Source organism: Callorhinus ursinus, unplaced genomic scaffold, assembly GCF_003265705.2.
Source record: "Callorhinus ursinus isolate GAN/ISIS: 27379988/994484 unplaced genomic scaffold, GSC_fseal_2.0 scaffold2, whole genome shotgun sequence".
Classification (NCBI taxonomy): Eukaryota; Metazoa; Chordata; class Mammalia; order Carnivora; family Otariidae; genus Callorhinus; species Callorhinus ursinus.
Window position 1 is genome coordinate 32,274,496 of NW_027397064.1, and position 24,784 is coordinate 32,299,279.

General features: G+C 34.8%; 1 protein-coding gene across 17 annotated transcripts in view; it reads left to right on the forward strand.

The window, feature by feature from the left end:
- The window catches only part of C2CD6 (C2 calcium dependent domain containing 6), a 146,015-nt gene extending 132,602 nt beyond the window's left edge, over positions 1–13,413 (forward strand). For 4 of the 17 annotated variants that reach the window (XM_073880073.1, XM_025893320.2, XM_025893324.2 and 1 more), the window contains 3 exons: positions 5,604–5,678; positions 6,813–10,322; positions 12,941–13,413. In XM_073880073.1, coding sequence (XP_073736174.1) covers positions 5,604–5,678; positions 6,813–10,322; positions 12,941–13,249 — 3,894 coding nt within the window. In that variant the 3' untranslated portion in view covers positions 13,250–13,413. Of the gene's footprint in view, positions 1–5,603; positions 5,679–6,812; positions 10,323–12,940 lie in introns of those variants that run through there. The other 13 variants (XM_073880104.1, XM_025893342.2, XR_012374625.1 and 10 more) reach the window with 10 other exon arrangements.
- Positions 13,414–24,784: the final 11,371 nt, after the last annotated feature.

Genomic DNA, 24,784 nt, shown 5'->3' on the forward strand with positions numbered 1-24,784 from the left:
TGTTAGTCACCATACATTACATCATTAGTTTTTGATGTAGTGTTCCATGATTCATTGTTTGCATATAACACCCTGTGCTCCATGCAATACATGCCCTCCTTAATACCCATCACTGGGCTAACCCATCCCCCACCCCCCCTCCCCTCTAAACCCCTCAGTTTGTTTCTCAGGAGACTGTAATTTCTTAGAGAAAAGGACAAAGTGAGCCCTACAATTGTACCAGTTTTCTGCACAGCAGCACCAGGAGGGAGAACCAAAACAGAGCTTGGAGGTATCACTGAATTGAAGAGAGGGAGGGAGATTGTGGAGTTTGGTGGGCAGAGGCAGAATTTGTGGAGTAGAGTACCAGAATGGAAGGAAATGTAGAGCAAGAAATCTCCAGATAACTGTGAAGGAGGTCCCCTTCAGTCTTCGAGATTAATCTGAGTAATGAAATACTGGAGGCAAGAAAAAGAATCACTGAAAAGGATTGGGTAGAACATTCTAGGAACTCACATAGCTAGAAATAAATCATTTTCGTCTATGCCAGAGAGGAAGGATTCGTAACACACATGTGACAGCAAATAGAAGGCCATAATCTTAGTGGAGAGACTAAGTCAGCTCTACATTAAAGGCTTTTGGACAATGCCACCTCACCACCAATAAAGCTTAAAAGCAAGCTTTGAAGGAGTCTGTTTCCAAGTATCTTAATATGTACCAAAATAAACCAAATACTAGATTAAGAAGAAAGCAAAATCTAGTAACTAAAAATGTAAAATTTATCATTCTCAGCATCCAATTAGGAATTACTGACATACAAAAAAAAGCAAGAAAATATGACCCATAATGCAGGGAAAAATCAATCAGTAGGAACAGACCTAGAAATGACAGAGAAGATAGAACTAACAGAAAAGGAGGTTAAAAGAGCTATTACAAATATATTCCACATATTCAAGATAGTAGAATAAACATGAACATGATGAGGAAAGAAATGGAAGGTATAGATAGACAAAATGGAATTTTTAGAGATGAAAAAGGAAGTAACAGCACATTAGATGCTGCAAAGGATCAATGAACCTGAAGACACAGAATTAGAAATTAGACAAAGCAGAATGAGAAAAAAGATTTTTTAGAAAAAGTAGAGCATCAGTAACTTATATGAAAATATCAAGTGGTAAAACATACATATAATTGGAGACTTATAGGGAGAGGAAACTAAAAAATGTATTTGAAGAAATAATCGTCAAAAGTTTTTCATATTTGATGAAAACTATAAACCCACAGATCCAAGAAACTCAATGAACTCAAAGAGCATAGACCTAAAAAAAAAAAAAATTCTCAGACATATCATAATCACATTGCTGAGATTCAGTGGTCAAGAGAAAACCTTAGGGGGAGTGGAAAGGAAGGCACATTTGTAATGGAGGAAGAAATATAAAAATAACAGAGTTTTTGTTAGAGACTATGTAAGGTAGAAGACTATAGGAATGTAATCTTAATAGAAGGAAAAAATCACCAACCTAGAATTCTTGAACCAGTTATAACATTTTTCAAAACAGAAATTAAAATATCCTTTCAGCAAACAAAAGCTGAGAGAATTCATTGCAAGAAAACCCCCAACATAAGAAATGTTAAAGGAAAGGGATACAAACAAAATGGTGGAATAAATAGCTCCAAGTTCTTGTTCCTCTGAAAAAAACTGAAAAAGGATCCAGAAGCTATCTGAACCAGCTTCATGGGAGCTCTGGAAAACAATCAAAGTTTATGGCAACCAAGAAAATACCCAATGAAGAAAAAGCCATCTTCAAAATGGTAGGAAATTTCGTGGCATTTTTACTCTTGCTCTACTCCCCCCTAGGATGGCAGCACTCTTGGTCTTGAGCAGTGGCAACCCAGTTTCCAGTTACCTTCATTGAAGTAGATAGAGCATAGGAAGACCTTATGTGCATATCATTGTGTATTTATGTTTTAATCTTGCTGGGTGGATACATGAAAGACTGACCAGTTGAGGTCTGTCTCACATGCAGGCAGGTTTGTTAGGTTCCTGTCAGCTGAGTCTGCCTCTATTTTAAGATACTCTCTCAGAAGATTCTTCCAACAACTTCCAATTACGTGTTGTTGGCCAGAAACTTGTCACATAGTTACACTTATCTTCAACAGAGGCTAAAAAAAATTTTTTTTTTAGCAAGGGACATTTCTACCTAAATGCTAAAAATTTTATGTTCTTGAGATAATATATATTGTGGGAAGGCAATTATCAGTCTCTGTCACAGAGAACAAGAGACTAATTAGGAGACTAGAAGAAAGAGATGATAGTGGCTTGTGCTACAGTGTTAGTGGGGTTGATGGTGAGATGTAATTGGACACTTGATAATATTTTGAAGGCAGAAACCACAAGACTTAATGCTGGATTAGATACGGTAAGGAGAAGGAGAGAAATAAAGAGTGAAACTTAAGTTACTAGCCAGTAGATGGTAGCACCAATAACTGAGATGAGGAAAACTTAAGAAAGGCCAATGTTTTGTGGGGGTTTTGGAGGGAGGGAGGGGAGCAGCATTAGTAATCCAGAATTTTCTTTTGTGATAAATCCAGAATTTTCTTTTGTGATATGTTAAATTTGGGATGCCTATTATACAACTAAGTGGAAACCAATACCTTTTTGAATTTCTCACGGTTATATTTAGAATCTTTTCCAAGGGTCACCCTCTCCTCACATTCCTCAAAAATATCTCTATTTACTTTGGAGTTAGTTCTGTTTGCTTTTATTGATTCTTCACGTGCATGTATTGATTTTCCTCATATATCTGGTAAACTTTGTTGGCTCACTTGATATTTGTGAATGAAAGAATATGTTGATTGTATAGGTATGCTCTGTGTGACAGGCAGGCTTCCCTGGGGTGTATATGGGGATGCAAGAGCATTGGCAGGATGGCTGGGAACCCAACAACATTCCCAAAGAACCCATGTGTTTGTCTCCTAGATGGAACTTCCTTTTTTTTCTTTTTATACCTCCTCTGTTATCTAATGTGGAAATGTCAGTGACAGCAAGTTCTATTCTGCTTCCCTATCAAGGCTCAAAACTCATAGGATTTCCACCTGGGCAGATGGCACATTTTCTTTAGAAAGCAATTTTTTTCTATTTTTTTTAACTTATTATGTTCAGTTAGCCACTGTATAGTACATCATTAGTTTTTGATGTAGTGTTCATTGATTCACTAGTTACATATAACACCCAGTGCTCATCACAACACATGCCCTCCTTAATACCCAATCACCCTATTACTCCCCCCCACCCCAAACCCTCAGTTTGTTTCCCAGGGTCCATAGTCTCTCATGGTTTGTCTCCCTCTCTGATTTCTCCCCCTTCAGTTTTCCCTCCCTTCCCCTATGGTCATCCGTGCTGTTGCTTATGTCCCACATATGAGTGAAACCATATGATAATTATCTTTCTCTGCCTGACTTACTTCACTTAGCATAATCCCCTCAATTTTTTTTTTATGTTTTGGGTGTGTGACTGGGAAAGACAATGTTGCCAGTGGCATGTTCTCTGTGTGCTGCAGAAGAGAAGATCCAGCTGTTCTGAATGTAGCTCTTTAATTAATAACTATGACAAATGCACCATCATCTGATTCTCTTTGTATATGCTGTCCTTGAATTTTTTTGTTTCTCAGGCCCATCTGATTTCTGTTGTTCAAGGCTCTAATTTTCTTAATGGGGGTTTCCATTCAATCAGTCTCATCTGCTTTCATGTTTTCTGAATTTTCTCAACTTTCTAAATCCTGGTGTCTCACCTTATTGATTTCCAGTATTGCCATGGGATTTTTCTTTTTTGAAATATTGTTTTCTGTTAATTTACTAGAACCTTGGAAGGTAGAAAAGAAGAGATCTCCATGTTTAGTCCATCATCTTGAAGCTCCTATATTGGTTTGTTTTATTGTTCTTTTCTAGCTTCCTGAGATGAATGCCTAAAGCGTTTCTCCCCAGTACAAATGTACTGGAGTTTTTTATTTATAAAGTGTTCCATGTTAATTTAAATAATAATACAGAGTTAAACAATAAAAGTTAATAGTGTCCTGTTTCCTCTCCTCCAGAGATGTTAGCATTTTATGTCCTTTCACACATTCTTTCAAGCTTATCTTAGGGAGGAGTTTTTGTTTCTTTTGTTTTTTTTTACAAAAAGGAGATCATGGGGTTTTTTGTTTTTTGTTTTTTTACTGTTCTTCCTCTTCTCATATATATTTCATTTATTTTTAATTTTTCTACTAAATTTATTTAAAATAATGAAATTTCAAATGTTAGGGTTCAAACTGTTTTTTAGGGAAATTCAAGCAAAGAAAAACAAAACAAGCAAAAGAACAGATGTGGAAAAGTCTGAGATGTATTTCAAGAATTCAGAGTTAGACACACTTGTCTGAAGGAGAGAAACTATAATAGGGAATATTGAGAAACTCAGAAATAGTTTAGTCAATGTGTTAGGGCAATGAATAGCAAAAGTAGGAAGCTGCTGAAAATTTAAGAATAAGGTCATGTTATTAACTGCTTAATATTAATGAATACTTAAAAGTATTACTTATAGAAACATTCATTGAACTGTTATTTTAATTAACTTGATATATAATGAACCTTCTGCTGTCTAAAGGAGATAGTATATTGGAAAGTAGTTTGTAGACTAAGTACTCTAAAAGAGATGGCGTCAAGTTTTGTCTAGATGAGTTGGCAGTGTGGATGCACATTATGATGCTTCCAAAGCATCATTCTCAGTCACTGTGGTCTTGATTGTGTAATGAAGGGAGCATGAGATAAAAATTTAGGACACTTAGGATTTAGGCTACTAATCATCTGGGTAACTTGGGAAAACAAACTTCAACTTCAGATTTTTGTATGAAACAAGGAGTAGGATTGGATTATCTCTAAAGTACCTTTTATCTCCAAAAATTCAGTGGTTCTGTGATTCTCTAATTGTTCCTATACACCTTAATCTAGCACCAAGTGTTTCCTTAGGCAGTGTTAGGTCCCCATTTAGCAATTACAGGTTAAGGAATCATTGAAAATGCTTTCTAGCCCAATACAATATCAAATGCCATTTATTTATTTTTTATTCTTTGTAGAGGTGGGGGAGGGGCAGAGGGAGAAGAAGAGAGAATCCTAAGCAGGCTCCACACTCAGCACATTAACCCAATGCGGGGCTTGATCTCACAACCCTGAGATCATGACTTAAGCCGAAATCAAGAGTCAGATGCTTAACCGACTGAGCCACCCAGGGGCCCCTCAAATGCCATTTATTATCTAAAGCATTTTACAACCTTTTAAAATGAGATTATATTCTGACATTTCTATTTCTTTTCTACTTTTGTTTCTGCTTGAAGTTGCTGTGCATTGTTTTGATTTTACAAATTCAATAGGGTGAATATTATAGTAGCAAGGAAGCGAAGGTTATATGTGTAAATGCATTATATATGTATAGATTTCTTTGATGATTGGCAAAGTAAATTATAGTAGTTATGAGAAAAATATTTAGATTATAAGTTTTTTACGTCTTTAATAACTATTGAAAGGATAAAATTATCTTAGGAAATATCCTTGCATTACAAACAGTCTAAAATTAAAACTTCTCTTTTTATAAGGTGATTTTTTCACCAAAGGAACACATTTTACCAGCTTTCAGACCACAATTTATAGAGTTCAAACCAAAATACCAGGTGAGTCCTGAATTATCCTATCCCAATAACAATTATATTTAAGTACTAGGCTTCTCTAATACTTTATATAATTCAGTGGTTCCTAAACCAGACTACCCATTAGAAATACATGACTGTCTTTGAAAAAATACATGTTCTCAGATTCTACCTCTGACCTGATGAATCTCAGTCTGGAAATGGAGCCTGAGAATCTGTATTTCTCAGAAAAACCCAGGGGATTCTTATATTCTCATCTGGATATCAACTAATATTTGAAAAACAGTTGCAATAAATTGTATCCATTACAATGAAGTTTGAACAACTAAGTTGAAATAAACTAAAACAAATACTAGGCTGATTATTTCACATTTTGCCATTTTCAACTGGTTAATGTAGAAGTTGTATGAACAAATATAAGAATATGTTTGAAATATTTGAATAAGAGACTTTATCTCAAAGGCTATTTCAATGATATACTAGCTTGATCCCAGAACTACAAAGCTGCCCATGGATATTACACTGAAATTTCACTGTAATCCAGAATTTTTTTGTACTGCTCTTTCTTAACCATTTATGAGGTAGGTATGGTATTCATCAAAAAGTAAGATTCTACTGTGACATTCTGAGGAGTGGAGGGAACTCATCATCATTGTTGAAATTCCCAGGCTTAAAAGCAGATGATATATGCTCCCAAGTTAGTCTTTAGAAATTATTTGTGATACTTCTAATGGGATATCTACTACTTGCTTTGCATTTAAATTTTTTTCTTATATTGCTACTAAAATGCTAAGAATTTATAAGGTAGAACTTAGATTCTGATGTTAGCCATTGTCTAAGTAAGTGCAGCTAACACTGGAAATTGTTCTTTAAAAAAAAAAAAAAAGATGTAGGAATGCTGTGTAAGTATTTTAAATATTCTAGGTAGCAAAAATCTCTTGGACACAAAATAGTATCAGAATTAGGAATTCTAAAATTTTGCATTAAAATTTTCATCATTCCAATTTCAGATATTTAAAAATAGAGTTAATTTTCTCTTTGTAGAAGGTGGGTGGATAGATAATTTGACAGATTGTGCAAAGAAAATTAACTAGAAAATTTATTATAAATTCAAATAAATACTACAGAACTTCTTACCTTTTATTTTTAATATTACAGTTCCAGAAATTCAACTTTAAGGATGGTTCTGATCCTTTTCTAAGGAATATAAACAAAATGTCAGTCAGAAAAAGGAAAGACCAAGATATGTCCAAATGTAGAAACACTTTAAGCGCAGAGGTTATAGAGCATGAAGACCAAGATCCTCCTTACCCAACATATTCAAAAACTGCAAGACCTACTAATAAAACCTGGCCCCGTGATCCTGGTATCACCACAGTAAAGACTTTAGACACTAAGACTAAGTTAAAGTCAGCCTGTGATCCCGATTTCATCACAGTAAAGACTTTAGACACGAAGAATAATTTAGCCCATGATCCTAATATGACCACAATAGAGACTTTAGATACTAAAAATAATTTAAAAGAAAGACTACCAAATGTATCTCTACCTAATTTTGAAGGACAGTCATCAGTGACTGGAAATATAAATACATATCACCTCTCAAAATCATTAAGTCTTACTTCCCACCTAGAAAATTTAAAACAATCAATGATGCTTAAATCGATTTTAAGTAAAAATCTGCAAGACCTTTCAGATAAATTATTTTCTAAACCAGAGGTTCCTATGGACACTGAAGCAAGAAAGAAAAGTCATAGTTCTCCACTTCTGAGGGTTCATGATGAACCACCAAGTAGTCTGGAAAACAAAGTGTGTGAAAAAGTTCAAGATTTAAATAACTGGCTTCCAGAAAAAGACATTGTAAGTTCAAAGTCTCTTTTAAAACGAATAATTAAAGATATTCCTGCAGATTCACTTTCAGAAGGTGGACCAAGAAATTCTCCAGAAGTAGAAACAGCACTTGTCTCTGAAAAACACTTGGAGGCTGGTGAGATCAATTTTCCAATTAAAAAAAATAATTTCAAACAGAAACATTCAAATACTGAAGTGTCTAGCTCCAAACCAGGTATAAGTGACACTGCAAATGATTATGTTTTAAAGCAAATATTCACTGCACCTATCTTCTCAGAGTTGGAAATAGGAGTGAAAGAATTGAGTGAGACACCAGTAAACTTGCAGAATCAATTACCCACAGCTTGGGAGAGTTTATCTTCAAATATTCTACTTCATTATGAAGAAAACAATGATGAAATAGAATTGCCACAGGCCAAATCTGTTATAAGCCAGATAATACAAGCATTTCCTGTAGATACTCTTTTAGAATCTGGGATAATCAAAGTGATAGAATTAGATAAACAATATCAGAAGAGTTCTGTGCTGGATACAGAGACAGTCTTTGCTGAAGAAGAGCCAAAGTATTCCACAGAGGATTATTCAGAAACCCAAAGCAGAACAGAATCTCTTTCAGAGCAGAATACACTCATCATTCCCAAAGAAACCACTTCTTCTTTTAATAGAGTTGAATATATGGATGAAGGCCAAAATGTAACCCTACAAGGTTCAAAATATCAGTCAACACCAGATAAAAAAGCAGATATGCTAAGTAACAGTCAGAGGTCTGATAGAGAAGAAAATGATCTAAATTCTACTTTAGAAAATTTAAGTAACTCATTAATGGGTAAACTTAATGATTCAGATGTCATAATGTTAAAATCCTTTTTAAAACATATGTTTAATATTTTTTTCAAGTATAATCAGTCTGAAAGAAGACAACCAGAAAAAGAATTAGAAAGACTGATTCAGCATCCTTTTCCAAATAATACAGAAGACCTTGAAGAAATAAAAAAGAATTTTGATAAAATAGATAAATTAGACAGAAAACCTATTTTGAGTTCAAAGCTGCGTGTATTTCTGGAAGAACTCTCAGAGTCAGAAATAAAAAATTTAAAATCTGAACTAAGTAAACATATCCAACATTACCTTGTAGAAAGACTTTCAGAATCCGGACACATCACCAAAGAAGACTTACCAAAAATCTATCAAAATCTGTATTTGTTGAATGAGAAAGTGGAACCAAAAGGGCAAAATATTTTTCTGGAAAAATATTCAGAAACTGTAAAAGAAGTCATGTCTTTTGTAAATAATTTTAATCATCATTTCATAGATAAACATTTGGAAATAAAGCTAAGATCTTTCTTAAATGAAATTCTCCAAAACTATTTCCTAAAAAACCTTTCGGAAAGCAGTTTATTTAAAGAGACAGAATCTGAGACTATCGACTCAAACATGTCTTCTCTAAGAACTAAAAGTGCTTCCATATCTTTCTGTGAGTTAGGACAAGATATTTCAAGGGGGAATTTTGGGAAAAGACTTGACTTAAACATGAAATATCCATTAAATAACTCTCTACAAAACTATCTTATAGCTTTATCAGAAAATGAATTACTAAATCTAAAAGCTGATTTAAGCAAACACCTCCAGAGCCTTTTTATAGAAAAACTTTCAAAAGCAGGACTAATCACAGAAAGGCAATTAGAGGGGATCAACCAGCATATAAATTTGATCAATTCTAGTTCCATACCATTTAAATGTATAAAGCCAGATTTATCTTTTAGAAATGAAAACCAGTTTATGGAGGAGAATTCAGAAAAGCAAAATAAATATTCAAAAATTGTTCAAAAAACTACTTTACAAAAAATTCCGGAGGATAGACTTATAGAAACAGAACTAACCAAAAAGGAAGAAAAGGAATATTTTCCCTTACAGAATATTAAGGAAAATCCATCAATAATTGAGGAACAGAAAAGATACTATCCTAAAGAAGAAGCCAAAACCCTGAGATTAATTAAAGTACAACCTTCTTTCATCAAAAATACCCAAGTGATTCCATTAAATAAGTCATCAGAAAGAGTTACAGATATAGTGCTTAAGAAACAAAGGAAAGAACATGGTTTCATCCAGCTTCCTCGAGCAGAAAATTATGATTTTAAAACAGAAATTCAAGACCCACATAGTTGGAGTGGTAAATCAAAAACAACTCAGTCAAATATTTACTTTGAAAGGACACTAAAAGCGAAGCCCCTTGAAAAAAGGGTGCATAATATCTATAAACTGATGGCACAGGAAAAACCGGAAGCAGTACTGTCACCGTATCCAAGAATTCCTAATTGCAAAATGCCAAGTGAAAATGAAGAATATATATACAAATACACTTTTCCTTCCAGGCAGAATAACACTTTAACTCATTTCAATTTAGAGGCTGGGGAGAAATTGAAGTTAGAAGACCAGTATATTGAGAGATTGAAAGGAAATAATAACAATAATAAAAAACATCTAGTAACATTTGCACAATACAAAAAAATACATACTCTTTCTGTAAAGACAAATGGAATTTGCAATGAAAAATATGCCAAGTTCCCTGAATCACAGTCCTTTAAATACAAAGTTGTGGAAGCGGAGAAAAACTCAAAACCATCCCTCTTCCCAGAAGTATTAAAGAGAGAAAATCTAAAGCCCAAGGTCCGAAAAGAAAGAGACCATGTCAACAAACAGAAGAAGTCATTTAGCAAGATAGTTAAGATACTACCAGCTACACTGCCCACTGCAAGAATTCTAAGGAAATCTGTTCCAAGGACATTGCTTCACTGGACTGCAAGAAGAACTATACACGTAATACTGTCTTTCTAAGTCTTCTGCTTTTGTATTTGGCAAAGTCTGTCAATAATCTACTTTAGGTGTATATGTCTGTATGCAAGTATGTGTGTAACCCTCATTGCCCCCAAATACACAGACTATCAAACTTGAAAAATTCTTCTGACATTCAAATTCACCTCACCCAGTTCAAAATGCAGTCACAAAATCAGGGGACTGTTAACACACTTAGTGCCTTTGTATGAAATAGATAAAGGACACTCCATCTGGAGCATAAATTAGAAAAAAATCACCCTTTCCTCTGGGCAGACTCTGTTGACTGAGTAGAGCATATAGCCCCTGTCAATGGGAAACTGGCTGGATCTCAGCCATCACTCACCCCTCAGCCCAGGGCTGCTGTGCGGGCACAACCTGTACAATTCTTGGCAGTGGCTGTATCCTATGGAAACACAGCTGGGATTTTGTTTTCATGCAGCTATAAGTATATATACTATTATGTGCCAGTTATTCTGATAAGTATTAGGGATAAGCAAAATTTATAATCTATTGGATTATGAATGGAAAATTTTTAATTTAACTTCTCCTCTCTTCTATTACCATTGCCCCTCTGCTATATCATGTGCTGAGAAACTTGGGAATTCAAATATATTTATAATATTAACATAAAACAATTAGGAAGGTAAACCTGCTAACAGACTTTGTACAAACCATTCTGAGGTTAAAAACTAGGAGTGGAAGGGACTTAGTTTTCTGGACTGCTGCTCTTTTCTCTTTGTACATATAAATAGGCATGACCCATAACTCAGAGAACTCATAAATCCCAAATTGAAAATTTGATGTGCATAATCCTTTGAGAAAAATAGATCTAATTTAGAACAGTTGCTTTTTTTCTTGTTTAAAACAGTTGCTTTGAATTTGCTCTCCATTGTAAAACAAATATTTAGCTTTAGTAAATAGTAAAAATAGTAGCAGGGAAAATATTATCAGTTTAGCTTATACTCTCAATGTTGGATTTCTCTTTTCTATTTAAATTTGGTAATTTAGTATTGAGTGTGTATGTACACACGTGTGTGTATCCACTAAGAAAAGGAAGTAGATGGGTTCATAGTTTTGAGAAAGTACTTTCCAAAGTTCCTTTAGACAAATTGAATCTTTAATGTCAGTTTTCCAAACAAAACAATAAGTTGTGTTTATATTATATAATATGAGATCATATAGGATTTCAGAACGTTTATCCTAAGAGTGGTCAGGAGAGATAGAGTTATCTTTATTTTCCTCTGTTAAACCTAAACCTTTCTCTCCAGTGAAGTTGACAACAGAGAATTGAATGGTAGCAGGGCATTTTTCAGATCATCAGAAAGACTTGCTCATCTGATTCTTTTCTAAAATCCAGGAATCTCCCAAAAGAATCAAAACAGAAGACAAGAGAAATTGAGTTGTAGGAGCATCCAGAAAAGTAACCAGTTGTGTGGGTCTCCATGCCCTTTCACTGTTATTTCATCTGTTACTTCAGTTATTTCATCTAGTAATCAGTTATTTCATTCACATTTCACAATGTGAAGAAAGAATTATGTATTACTCACCAAAGTAGCAGAAATTCCCTTAATAATGTTCCACGTACATAAAGGGGGAGAGAAAGAATGTTTCCTTGCCTTCTTCAAACCCAGGCAAAAATGTAAAGTAGGTACAATTAGTCTTTAGACTCTATACCTCCTTTTTTGTAAATCTTTCTTGCTGCCCTAATTCTTCTTAGTCCTGCACAACCCCCCCCCACCTTCCAATTCTATTAATTCATTCACACCTTCTCTCTCAATCAGAGTAGCTTATTCCTTTGGTGTGGTCATCTCTGCAAAGTGTTAAGGGACAAGATGCTCAAGCTGCAGAGGAAACTAGTTTATACTAGTTTAAGAATGACTAATAGCTCCATACCCTCTTTGGGATAATTGTAGGTTATTATATATTTATCATAAAATAGAGCCATATTATATAAATTTGAAAAAAAGAGAAAAGGAAAAGAAAACCCATAATCCCACCACCCTAACCCAACCATCATTTTTAAAAAAGTTGCTTGGTGTATATACTTCCAGTTATTTTCCTAAATGTCTTACTTCTTTACTCTCAGAATGTACATAAAAAATTTTATTACTTTAATATAAACAGTATAACTATATCCTAGATGCCAGGCTCTCTCTATGTGTGTGAAAGTGTGTTAAAGAAGATGTTTATTAAATTTTAAAGAGTGAAAGTTTGGATGATATAAAATATGAGTTCATGATTTATATTTAGTGTTGGAGAAAATATAATATGGAGAATTATAGAATAGGCTGACTGCCTTTAGGAGTCTGACCCTTAAGGACAGCTCTCCTAAGTTTTTCTGGTTTCCAGCTTCATATTTTCTATCCCTTCTAAAATAACAGATCCTTTAAAACAGTAAGATTTTTTTTTTAAACATGGTTTCTATGATAGTATCTAATAGGAGACATTGGGTGTAGGATCTGAATTTGGGGACTGCCTATAAAATATTTAATGCTCTCATTCTTTGTCTTTAGCTGTTGATATTACACACTTCAGTTCTTGTAAATTTAAAATGTACTTTTAAGAAAACTAACACACCAACCTGATCTTTTAATATTTAGGATTGTTCGGATAGATTTGAAGATATACCTGTGACCTCATTTAAGCATGCTGAACAAGCAAAATCAAGAACAAGGCTTTTAGGAAAAAGTCCGGATGATAGCCATAATCAGTTAAAACACTTTGCAAGACCGAATACTGCTCCAGAGGTTCACAAACGGCGAGAGAACTACAGCGGAAAATTTACAAGTCCTCGAATGGTTTCAGCAGGCTTAGTTCACATAAATGATGCAATCCCAGATTATGAAATCCATAAAATGAGGCAAAAAAGAAAATTAAAAGAGAATATTGAAGTGTTCGCTCATTTGTGATATTATCCAAATGTTAAAAATTCAGAATGAAATGTAAGGCCAACAGTCGATTTCTCCAATTAACAAAATGGTTTGGAGATCTGTCCTTTTGTGGGATAGAAGTCAGCAACCAAATTTCATCTTGTTAGAACCATTTTGTTTTAATTAAAATGAAAAAGAAGCACTTTTGATGTAAATGTGTTTTTGTTTATGAACCTTAGGGAACAGACCAAGAAATACACATTCAGTTCATATTTGTTAAGTTTTATTTCCCAGCTTTTCCCCCTTTTCACTATATAACAATACCACACCAGTTGATAGTTCTCTGATTTCCCAATTCTTTGTTATTCTCTAAATTATTCCTGTCTACCCAGTTTTCAAGGTCTATATTTGCAGTTATTTATGTTTAGCCATTTGTTATGAATATATTCTTATTCTTCAGCTCTAATTATATTTCCAGATTCAACAGTATGTAATTTTCTGGGCTTAGAGAACATCTGTTAATTTTAATATCATCTGATATTACAACTTTTACACGATAAATAAAGATAATAGATTTAATAGCAATTCCTGAGGCACCTCCTATACTGGATTGACTCTTCTAACTTACTCAAAAAACTATGAAAGGGCCTCTTTAATGGCACAAAATGTAAGAAACCACATAAAACTGTAGAAATTGCATAAAAATTAGCAAAATCCAACATATGATTTATTTTTTTTTAAAGATTTATTTATTTATTTGAGAGAGTGAGAATGAGAGAGAGTACGTGAGAGGGGTGAGGGCCAGAGGGAGAAGCAGGTTCCTTGCCGAGCAGGGAGCCCGATGTGGGACTCGATCCCGGGACTCCAGGATCATGACCTGAGCCGAAGGCAGTTGCTTAACCAACTGAGCCACCCAGGCACCCACCAACATATGATTTAAATCAGAGACTTCCTGGGGCACCCAGGTGGCTCATTTGGTTAAGTGTCCAACTCTTGATTTCAGTTCTGGTCATGATCTCAGGATTGTGAGATTGAGTCCTGTGTTGGGATCTGCACTGGGCCCCTGCCACCCCCCTTTCTCCCTCTCTAAAAAACAAAAAACAAAATCACAGACTTTTGAGAATTGGTTCTACTTTTTTTCCTTAATTCAAGTATAATTAACATAGTGTTATATTAGTTTCAGGTGTACAATATGGCGATGCAACAATTGTATGCATTACTCAGTGCCCATCAAGGTTAAGTGCACTCTTAATCCCTTTCACCTATTTCACCCATCCCCCCATCCACCTCCCCTCTGGTAACATTTGTTCTTTATGAGTCTGTTTTTTTTTTTTTTTGTCTTTTTTGTTATTTGTTTTATTTCTTAAATTCTACATAAGTAAAATCATATGGTATTTGTCTTTCTCTGACTGATTTCTTTCCCTTGGCATTATACCCTCTAGATCCATTCATGTTGCAAATAGCAAGACTTCATTCTTTTTTATGGCTGAGTAATATTCCTCTGTGTGTGTGTGTGTGTGTGTGTATGTATCATCTCTATCCATTCATCTGCCGAAGAACACTTGAGTTGCTGCCATATCTCGACTATTGTAAATAATGCTGCAATAAACATAAAGGTGCATATATCTTTCCAAATTAGTGTTTTTGTGTTCTTTGGGTAAATACTCAGTAGTAGAATTACTGGATCATATGATAATAACTTTTGATTTTTTGAAAAACTTCCAAATTGTTTTCCACAGTGGCTGCACTGGTTTGCATTCCCACCAACAGTGCATGAGGGTTCCTTCTTCTCCACATCCTCACTAACACTTCTTATTTCTTGTGTTTTTTATTTTAGCCATTCTGATAGGTGTAAGGTGATTTCTCATGATTTTGATTTGCACTTCCCCGATGATGGGTGATATTAAGCATCTTTTCATGTGTCTATCTTCTTTGGAAAAATATCTATTCATCTCCTCTGCCCATTTTTAAATTGGATTATCTGTTTCTTTTGGGGCTGAGTTGTATAAATTCTTTATATATTTTGGATATTAATGCTTTATTACATATATCAATTGTAAATATCTTCTCACATTCAATAGGTTGTTTTTGTTTTGCTGATGGCTTCCTTTGCTATGCAAAAGCTTTTTATTTTGGTGTAGTCCCAGTGTCTTAATTTTGTTTGTTTTCCTAGCCATAGAAGACATACTAGAAAAATGTTTCTACAGCTGGTGTCAAAGAAATTACTGCCTGTGTTTTCTTCCAAGAATTTAGTTTCAGGTCTTACAGTATTATATCCATTTTGAGTTTTTTTGTACTGTGTAAGAAAGTGGTCTAGTTTCATTCTTTTGCATGTAGCTTCCCAGTTTTCCCAACCCCATTTGTTGAAGACACTGTTTTTTTCTCATTGGATATTCTTGCCCCCTTTGTTGTAGATTAATTGACCTTAAAATTATGGGCTTATTTCTGGGCCCTCTATTCTGTTCCATTGATCCTTTTTTTTCCCTTTCAAATTTTTCCTTTCAAAATTTTATTTAAATTCAAGTTGGTTCACATATAATGTAGTATTTGTTTCAGGATTAGAAGTGCCCTCCTTAGTGCCCATCAACCAATTTCCCCTTTCCCCTACCCCTATATTTAAGAGTCTTTTATGGTGGGCGCCTGGGTGGCTCAGATGATTAAGCGTCTGCCTTCGGCTCAGGTCATGATCCCAGGGTCCTAGGATCGAGCCCCGCATCAGGTTCCCTGCTAGGCAGGAAGCCCGCTTCTCCCTCTCCCTCTCCCACTCCCCCTGCTTGTGTTCCCTCTCTTGCTGTGTCTCTCTCTGTCAAATAAATAAAATCTTAAAAAAAAAAGTCTTTTATGGTTTGCCTCCCTCTCTGTCTTTATCTTATTTTTCTTTATCTTTCCCTATGTTCATCTGTTTTGTTTCTTAAATTCCACATATGAGTGAAATCATATGGTATTTATTCTCTGACTCATTTCACTTAGCATAATACACTCTAGTGGCAAATGGCAAGATTTCATTCTTTCTGATGGCTGAGTAATATTCCATTGTATATATATACACACCACTTCTTTATCCATTCATCAGTTGATAGACATTTGGGCTCTTTCCATGTTCTGGCTGTTCCACTGATTTATGTGTCTGTTTTTTGTGCCAGCACCATCCTGTTTTGATTACTACAGTTTTGTATTATACCTTGAAATCTGGGATTGTGATACCTCCAGATTTGTTTTTATTTTTCAAGATTGCTTTGGCTATTCAAGGTCTTCTGTGGTTCCATATAAATTTTAGGATTATTTGTTCTAGTTTTGTGAAAAATGCTGTTGGTATTTTGATAAGGACTGCATTAAGTCTCTAGATTGCTTTGGGTGGTGTGAACATTTTAAAAATATTGGTTCTCCCAGTCCATGAGCAAGGAATCTTTCCATTTGTTTGTGTCATCTTCAGTTCCTTTCATTGACGTTTTATACTTTTCAGAGTAGAGATCTTTCATCTCCTTGGTTAAGTATATTTCTAGGTATTTGTTTCTTTTTGGTACAATTGTAAATGGAATTGTTTTCTTAGTTTCTCTTTCTGCTACTTCATTATTAGTGCATAGAAATGCAACTGATTTCTGATACTAATCTTGTATCCTGCAACCTTACTGAATTCATTTGTCAGTTCTAGTAGTTTTTTGGTGGATTCTTTAGGGTTTTCTATATATAGTATCATGTCATCTGAAAATAGTGTAAGTTTGACTTATTTTTACCAATTTGGAGGTCTTTTATTTCTTTTTGTTGTCTGATTGCTGTGGCTAGGATTTCCAGTACTGTGTTCAATAAAAGTAGTAAGAATGGACATCCTTGTCTAGTTCCTGACCTTAGAGGGAAAACTCTCAGCATTGAGTGTGATGCTAGCTGTGGGTTTTTCATATATGGCCTTTATTATGTTGAAATATGTTTCTCTGAGCTTTTTAATTTGTTGACAGTTTTTATCGTGAATGGATGTTGTACTTTGTCAAATGTTTTTTCACCATGTATTGAAGAGATGATGTGGTTTTTATCCTTTTTCTTGTTAATGTGATGTGTTGATTGATTTGCAAATATTGAACCACTGTTGCATCCCAGGAATGAATCCCACTTGATGTGGTGAATGATTTTTTAAATGTATTGTTGGATTCCATTTGTTAATATTTTGTTGAGAATTTTTGCATCTATGTTCTTTGGAGAAATTGGGTTTGGGGTTTTTTTCATACTGTCTTTATCTGGTTTTGGTATCAGGGTAATGCTGACCTCATAGAATGAATTTGGATTTTTTCCTTGCTCTTCTTCTTCTTCTTCTTCTTCTTTTTAATAGTTTGAGAAGAATAGGTATTAACTCTTCTTTAAATGTTTGGTATAATTCCCCTGTGAAGACATCCGGTCCTGGTCTTCTGATTCTTGAGAGTTTTTTAATTAGTGATTCAATTTCATTGCTAGTAATTGCAGTAATTCAAATTTTCCATTTCTTCCCAATACAGTTTAGGAAGCTTTTATGGTTCTAGGGCTTTATTTCTTCTAGGTTGTCTAATTTTTTGGCATATAATTTTTCATAATATTCTCTCATAATCCTTTGTATTTCTGTGTTGTTGGTTGTTATTTCTCCTCCATCATTTCTGATTTTGAGTTCTTTGTCTCTCTTTTTGTCTTTTGATGAGTCTGGCTAACGGTTATCAATTTTGTTGATTTTACAAAGAACCAGCACCTGGTGTCATTGATCTGTTGTATTTTTTTTTAATTTTGATTTCATTTGTTTTTCTTCTAATCTTCATTATTTCCTTCCTTCCAGTAGCTTTGGGTTTTGTTTGTTCTTGTTTTTCTAGGTCCTTAGGTATGTCTATTCTGAAGAATTTTCCATGTGCACTTGCAAAGAATTTTTAGGATGAAATGTTCTGAATAGATCTTTTAGATCCATCTAGTCCAATGTGTCATTCAAATCAACTGTTTCTTGTTGATTTTCTGTTTAGATGATCTCTCCATTTACTTAAATGGGATGTTTAGGCCCCCTACTATTATTGTATTACTATCTCTTTCTTCCTTTATGTCTGTTAATAGTTGCTTTATGTATATGGGTGCTCCCATGTTCGGTGCATAAATGTTTACAATCATTATATCTTCTTGTTGGGTGGTTCCCTTTATGATTATGTAGTGTCCTTTCTTCTTAGTCTTTTTTTTTAAATCTGTGTTGTCTGATATAATATTGTTACCCCAGATTTCTTTTCACTTCCATTTGCATGATAAATGTTTTTCTGTCTCTTCACTTTCAATCTGCATATGTCTTGAGCTCTGAAATGAGTCTCTTGTAGGCAGCATATAGAGGGATCTTGCATTTTTTATCCATTCAGTCACCCTGTCTTTTGATTGCAGCATTTGGTCCATTTACATGCAAAGTAATTATTGATAGATATGTACTTATTGCCATTTTGTTACGTGTTTTAGGGTTGTTTTTTGTAGTTCTCTGTTCTTCTGTTTCTTTTGTGGTTTGATGGCTTTATTTGTGATATGCTTGGATTCCTTTCTGTTTATTTTTTGCTTACCTATTATAGCGTTTTGGTTTGTGGTTACCATTAGGTTTATTTATAATATCCTCTGCATATAGCTGTCTGTATTAAGCTGATGGTCGCTTAAGTTTGAACCCAAACTAAATTCACTAAATGTTTACTCCCCTTCGTGCATGTTTTATGTACATGGTGGCATATATTACATCCTTTTATTTTGTGAATCCCTTGACTGATTTTTATTTATGTAATTGATATTACTGCTTTTGTGCTTAACCTCTGTGTTGTTTTTTTTAATTTCTATTCCACTATAGTTAATATCCAGTGTTATATTCATTTCAGGTGTACAATATAGTGATTCAACAATTCCATATATTATTCAGTGCTCATCAAGATCAGTGTACTCTTACTCTCTTTCACCTATTTCACTCCTCCTCCCACCTGCCTCCCTTCTGGTATCCATCTGTTTATTCTCTATAATTGAGAATCTCATTTTTAGTGTGTCTTGCTCTTTTTTCCCCTTTGTTGTTTCTTAAGTGCCACATATAAGTGAAATTATATGGCATTTTTCTTTCTCTAACTGGCTTATTTTGCTTAGCATTATATTCCCTAGCTCCATCCATGTTATTGCAAAAGGCATGAATTCATTCTTTTTTATGGCTGAATACTATTTAATTGTATATATGTACTATATCTTCTTTATCCATTCACCTATCAATGGATACTTGGGCTGTTTCTATAATTTGGCTTTTGTAAATAATACTGCAATAAACATAGGACAAAAAGGGATACATACAAAAAAAGTATGTATCCCTTTAAATTAGTGTTTTTGTATTCTTTGATTAAATACCTAGTATTGAAATTGCTTGATCATAGGGTAGTTCTATTTTTAATTTTTTCAGAAACCTCCATACTGTCTTCCACAATGGCACTGGTTTGCATTCCCACTAGTAGTGCACTAGGGTTCCTCTTTTTCCATGTCCTTGTCAACACTTATTATTTCTTGTGTTTTTTATTTTAGCCATTCCAACAGGTTTAAGGTGATATCTTATTGTGGTTTTGATTTGCATTTCCCTGATGATGAGTGATGTTGAGCATCTTTTCATGTATCTGTTGGTCCTCTGTATGTCTTCCTTGGAGAAATGTCTATTCATATTTTCTGTCCATTTTTAATTGGATTATTTGGCTTGGGGATGTGTTACATCAGTTTTTTATATATTTTAGATACTAACCCTTTATTGGCTATGCCCTCCCATTCATTATGTTGTCTTTTGGTTTTGTTGATTGTTTCCTTTGCTATGCAGAAGCTTTTTATTTTGGTGTAGTCCAAATAGTTTATTTTTTATTTCTTTTTCCTTGCCTTGGGAGACATATCTAGAAAGATGTTGTTATTACAGTGTCAGAGAAATTACTGCCTATGCTCCCTTCTAAAATTTTTATGGTTTCAGGTCTCACATTTAGGTGTTTAATCCATTTTGAGTTTATTTTTGTGTATGGTGTAAGAAAGTGGTCCAGTTTCTTTTGCATGTAGCTGTCCAGTTTTCCCAACAACATTTCTTGTAGAGACTGTCATTTTCCCATTGCATATCCTACCTCCATTGTCAAAGATTAATTGACCATACAATCATGAGTTTATTTCTGGACTCTCTATTCTGATCCATTGATCTACGTGGCTATTCTTGTGCCGGTACCATAATGTTTTGATTTCTGCAGTTTTGTAGTATAACTTGAAGTCTGGAATTTTGATACCTCCAGTTTTGTTTTTAAAGATTGTGTTGGCTATTTAGGGTCTTTTGTGGTTCCATACAAATTTGAGGATTGTCTGTTTTAGTTTTATGAAAATTGCTGTTGGTATTTTGATAGGCATTGCACTCTATCTGTAGATTGCTATGGGTAGTATGGATATTTTAACAATATTTGTTCTTTCAATCCATGAGCATGGAATGTCCTTTCATATCTTTGTGTTGTTTTCAATTTCTTTCATCAGTGTGTTATAGTTTTCAGAGTACAGATCTTTCACTTCTTCGGCTAAGTTTATTTCTAGATATTTTATTATTTTTGGTGCAATTATAAATGGGATTATTTTCTTAATTTCTCTTTCTGATGTTTCATTATTAATGTATAGAAATGGACATTTGTGTACATTGATTTTGTATCCTGCTACCCTACTGAGTACATTTGTTAGTTCTAGTAGTTTTTTAGTGGAATCTTTAGGGTTTTCTATATATAGTACATTGTCATCTGAAAATAGTGAAAGTTTGGCTTCTTTACTGATTTTAATGCCTTTTATTTCTTTTTGTTGTCAATTGCTGTGACTAGGATTTCCAGTACTGTGTTGAATAAAAGTGGCAAGAATGGACATCCTTGTCTTGCTCCTGATTTTAAAGGAAAAGCTGTCAGTTTTTCACCATTGAGTATGATGTTAGCTGTGGGTTTTTCATATAAGGCCTTTATTATGTTGAGGTATATTCCCTCTAAACCTACTTAATGTTGAGGGTTTTTGGATTAATGGATTCTGCGCTTTGTCAAATGATTTTTCTACATCTATTGAAATAATCAAATATGTCTTATCCTTGTTCTTATTGATGTGATATATCATATTGATTGATTTGCAAATATTGAACCACATGTTGCATCCCAGGAATAAATTCCACTTGATCATGGTGAATGATTTTTTAAATGTATTGTTGGATTCCATTTGTTAATATTTTGTTGAGAATTTTTGCATCTGTGTTCATCAGAGAAATTGGGTTTTGGGTTTTTTTTTTTCATACTGTCTTTATCTGGTTTTGGTATCAGGGTAATGCTGACCTCATAGAATGAATTTGGAATTTTTTCTTGCTCTTTTTTTTTTTTTGGAATAGTTTGAGAAGAATGGGTATTAACTCTTTAATGTTTGGTAGAAGTTTGAGAAGAATAGGTATTAACTCTTTAATGTTTGGTAGAACTCCCCTGTGAAGCCATCAGGTCCTGGACTTTTGTTTTGTGGGAATTTTTTGATTACTGATTTAATATCATTGCTGGTAATCCCACTGTTCAAATTTTCTATTTCTTTCTGGTTCCATTTTGGTAGGTTACATATTTCTAGAAATGTATCCATTTCTTCTGGGTTGCCCAGTTTGCATGTACTTTTTCATAATATTCTTATATGATCCTTTGTTTTCTGTGGTGGTAGTGGTATTCTTTTTTGTTTCTGATTTTGTTTGCATTATCTCTCTTTTTATGATTCTGATAGAAGCTTATCAATTTTGTTGACTTTTCAAAGAACCACCTCCTGGTTTTGTTGATTTATTCTATTGTCTTTGTTTCTATATCATTTATTTCTGTGCTAATCTTTATTATTTCCCTCCTTCTGCTAGATTTGGATTTTGTTTGTCCTTCTTTTTCTAGTTCCTCTAGGTGTAAGGTTAGGTTATTTGAGATTTTTCTTGCTTCTTGAGGTAGGTCTGTATTGCTATAAACTTCCCTCTTAGACTGCTCTTGCTGCATCCCAAAGAATTTGAAACATTGAGTTTTTATTTTCATTTGTCTCCATGTATTTTTTTTTTTATATAATGTATTATTTGTTTCAGGATACAGGTCTGTCATTCATCAGTCTTATATAATACCCAGTGCTCATTACAACACATACCCTCCCTAATGACCAGCACCCAGTTACCCCATCCCTCCACCCCCCCCCTTCACTCCAGCAACCCTCAGTTTGTTTCCTAAGAGCTCTTACGGTTTGTCTCCCTCTCTGGTTTCATCTTGTTTCATTTTCTCCTCTCTTCCCCTATGATCCTCTGCCTTGTTTCTTAAATTCCGCATATCAGTGAGATCATAGCATAATTGTCTTTCTCTGATTGACTTAATTCGTTTAGCTTAATACCCTCCACTTCCATCCATGTCGTCGCAAATGGCAAGATTTCATTTTTTTTAAAGATTTTATTTATCTGACACAGAGCACAAATGGGGGGCAGCAGGCAGAGGGAGAGGGAGAAGCAGGCTCCCTGCCAATGCGGGGCTCAATCCCAGGACCCTGATAATAACCTGAGCTGAAGGCAGTCGCTTAACCAACTGAGCCACCCAGGCGCCCCAAGATTTCATTTTTTGATGGCTACGTAATATTCTAGTGTGAGTGTGTGTGTGTATACACACACATCCATTCATCTGTCATACACCTGGCTCTTTCCATTGTTTGGCTATTGTGGACATTGCTGCTATAAACATTGAGGTACAGGTGCCCCTTCAGATTACTACATTTGTATCTTTGGGGTAAATACCTAGTAGGGCAATTGCTGGGTCGTAGGGTAGCTCTATTTCCAACTTTTTGAGGAACCTCCATACTGTGTTCCAGAGTGGCTGCACCAGCTTGCATTCCCACCAACAGTGTAGGAGGGTTCTCCTTTCTCTGCACCCTCACCAATATCTGTCATTTCCTGACTTGTTAATTTTAACCATTCTGACTGGTGTGAGGTGGTATCTTATTGTGGTTTTGATTTGTATTTCCCTGATGCCAAGTGATGTTCAGCATTTTTTCATGTGTCTATTGGCCATTTGGATGTCTTCTTTGCAGAAATGTCTATTCATGTCTTCTGCCTATTTCTTGACTGGATTATTTGTTCTTTGGGTGTTGAGTTTGAGAAGTTCTTTATAGATTTTGGATACTAGCCCTTTATTTGATAAGACATTTGCAAATATCTTCTCCCATTCTGTCAGTTCTCTTTTGGTTTTGTTGACTGTTTCCTTTGCTGTGCAAAAGCTTTTTATCTTGATGAAGTCCCACTAGTTCATTTTTTTCTTTTTTTAAGATTTTATTTATTTATTTGACAGAGACCCAGTGAGAGAGGGAACACAAGCAGGGGGAGTGGGAGAGGGAGAAGCAGGCTTCCCGCAGAACAGGGATACCAATGTGGGGCTCAATCCCAGAACCCTGGGATCATGACCTGAGCCAAAGGCAGACACTTAACAACTAAGCCACCCAGGCGCCCCCCTACTAGTTCATTTTTGCCTTTGTTTCCCTTGCCTTTGGCGGTGTATCTAGCAAGAAGTTGCTGCGACCAAGGTTGAAGAGGTTCCTGCCTGTGTTCTCCTTTAGGATTTTGATGGATTCCTGTCTTACATTTAGGTCTTTCATCTATTTTGAGTCTATTTTTGTGTATGATGTAAAGAAATGGTCCAGTTTCATTCTTCTGCATGTGGCTGTCCAATTTTCCCAACACCATTTGTTGAAGAGACTGTCTTTTTTTCCATTGGATATTGTTTCCTGCTTTGTTGAAGATTCATTGACCATAGAGTTGAGGGTCCATTTCTGGGTTCTCTATTCTGTTCCATTGATCTGTGTGTCTGTTTTCGCACCAGTACCATACTGTCTTGATGATTACAGCTTTGTAATAGAGCTTGAAGTCCAGAATTGTGATGCCACCAGCTTTGCTTTTCTTTTTCAACATTCCTCTGGCTATTCGGGGTCTTTTCTGGTACCATATAAATTTTAGGATTATTTGTTCCAGGTCTGTGAAAAAAGTAGATGGTATTTTGATGGGGACTGCACTGAATGTGTAGATTGTCTAGGTAGCATAGACATTTTCACAATATTTGATTTTCCAATCCATAAGCATGGAATGTTTTTCCATTTCTTTGTGTCTTCCTCAATTTCTTTCATGATTATTCTATAGATCTGAGTACAGATCCTTTGCCTCTTTGGTTAGGCTTATTCCTAAGGTTATCTTATGGTTTTGGGTGCAATTGTAAATGGAATTGACTCCTTAATTTCTCTTTCTTCTATCTCATTGTTGGTGTATAGAAATGCAACTGGTTTCTGTGCATTGATTTTATATCCTGCCACTATACTGAATTCCTATATAAGTTCTAGCAATTTTGGGTTTTCTATATAGAGTATCATGTCATCTGCAAAGAGAGTTTTTTTTTTCAAAGATTTTATTTCTTTATTTGACAGAGAGAGACATAGCGAGAGAGGGAACACAAGCAGGGGGACTGGTAGAGGGAGAAGCAGGCTTCCCACGGAGCAGGGAGCCCAATGTGGGGCTCGATCCCAGGACCCTGAGATCATGACCTGAGCCACAGGCAGATGCTT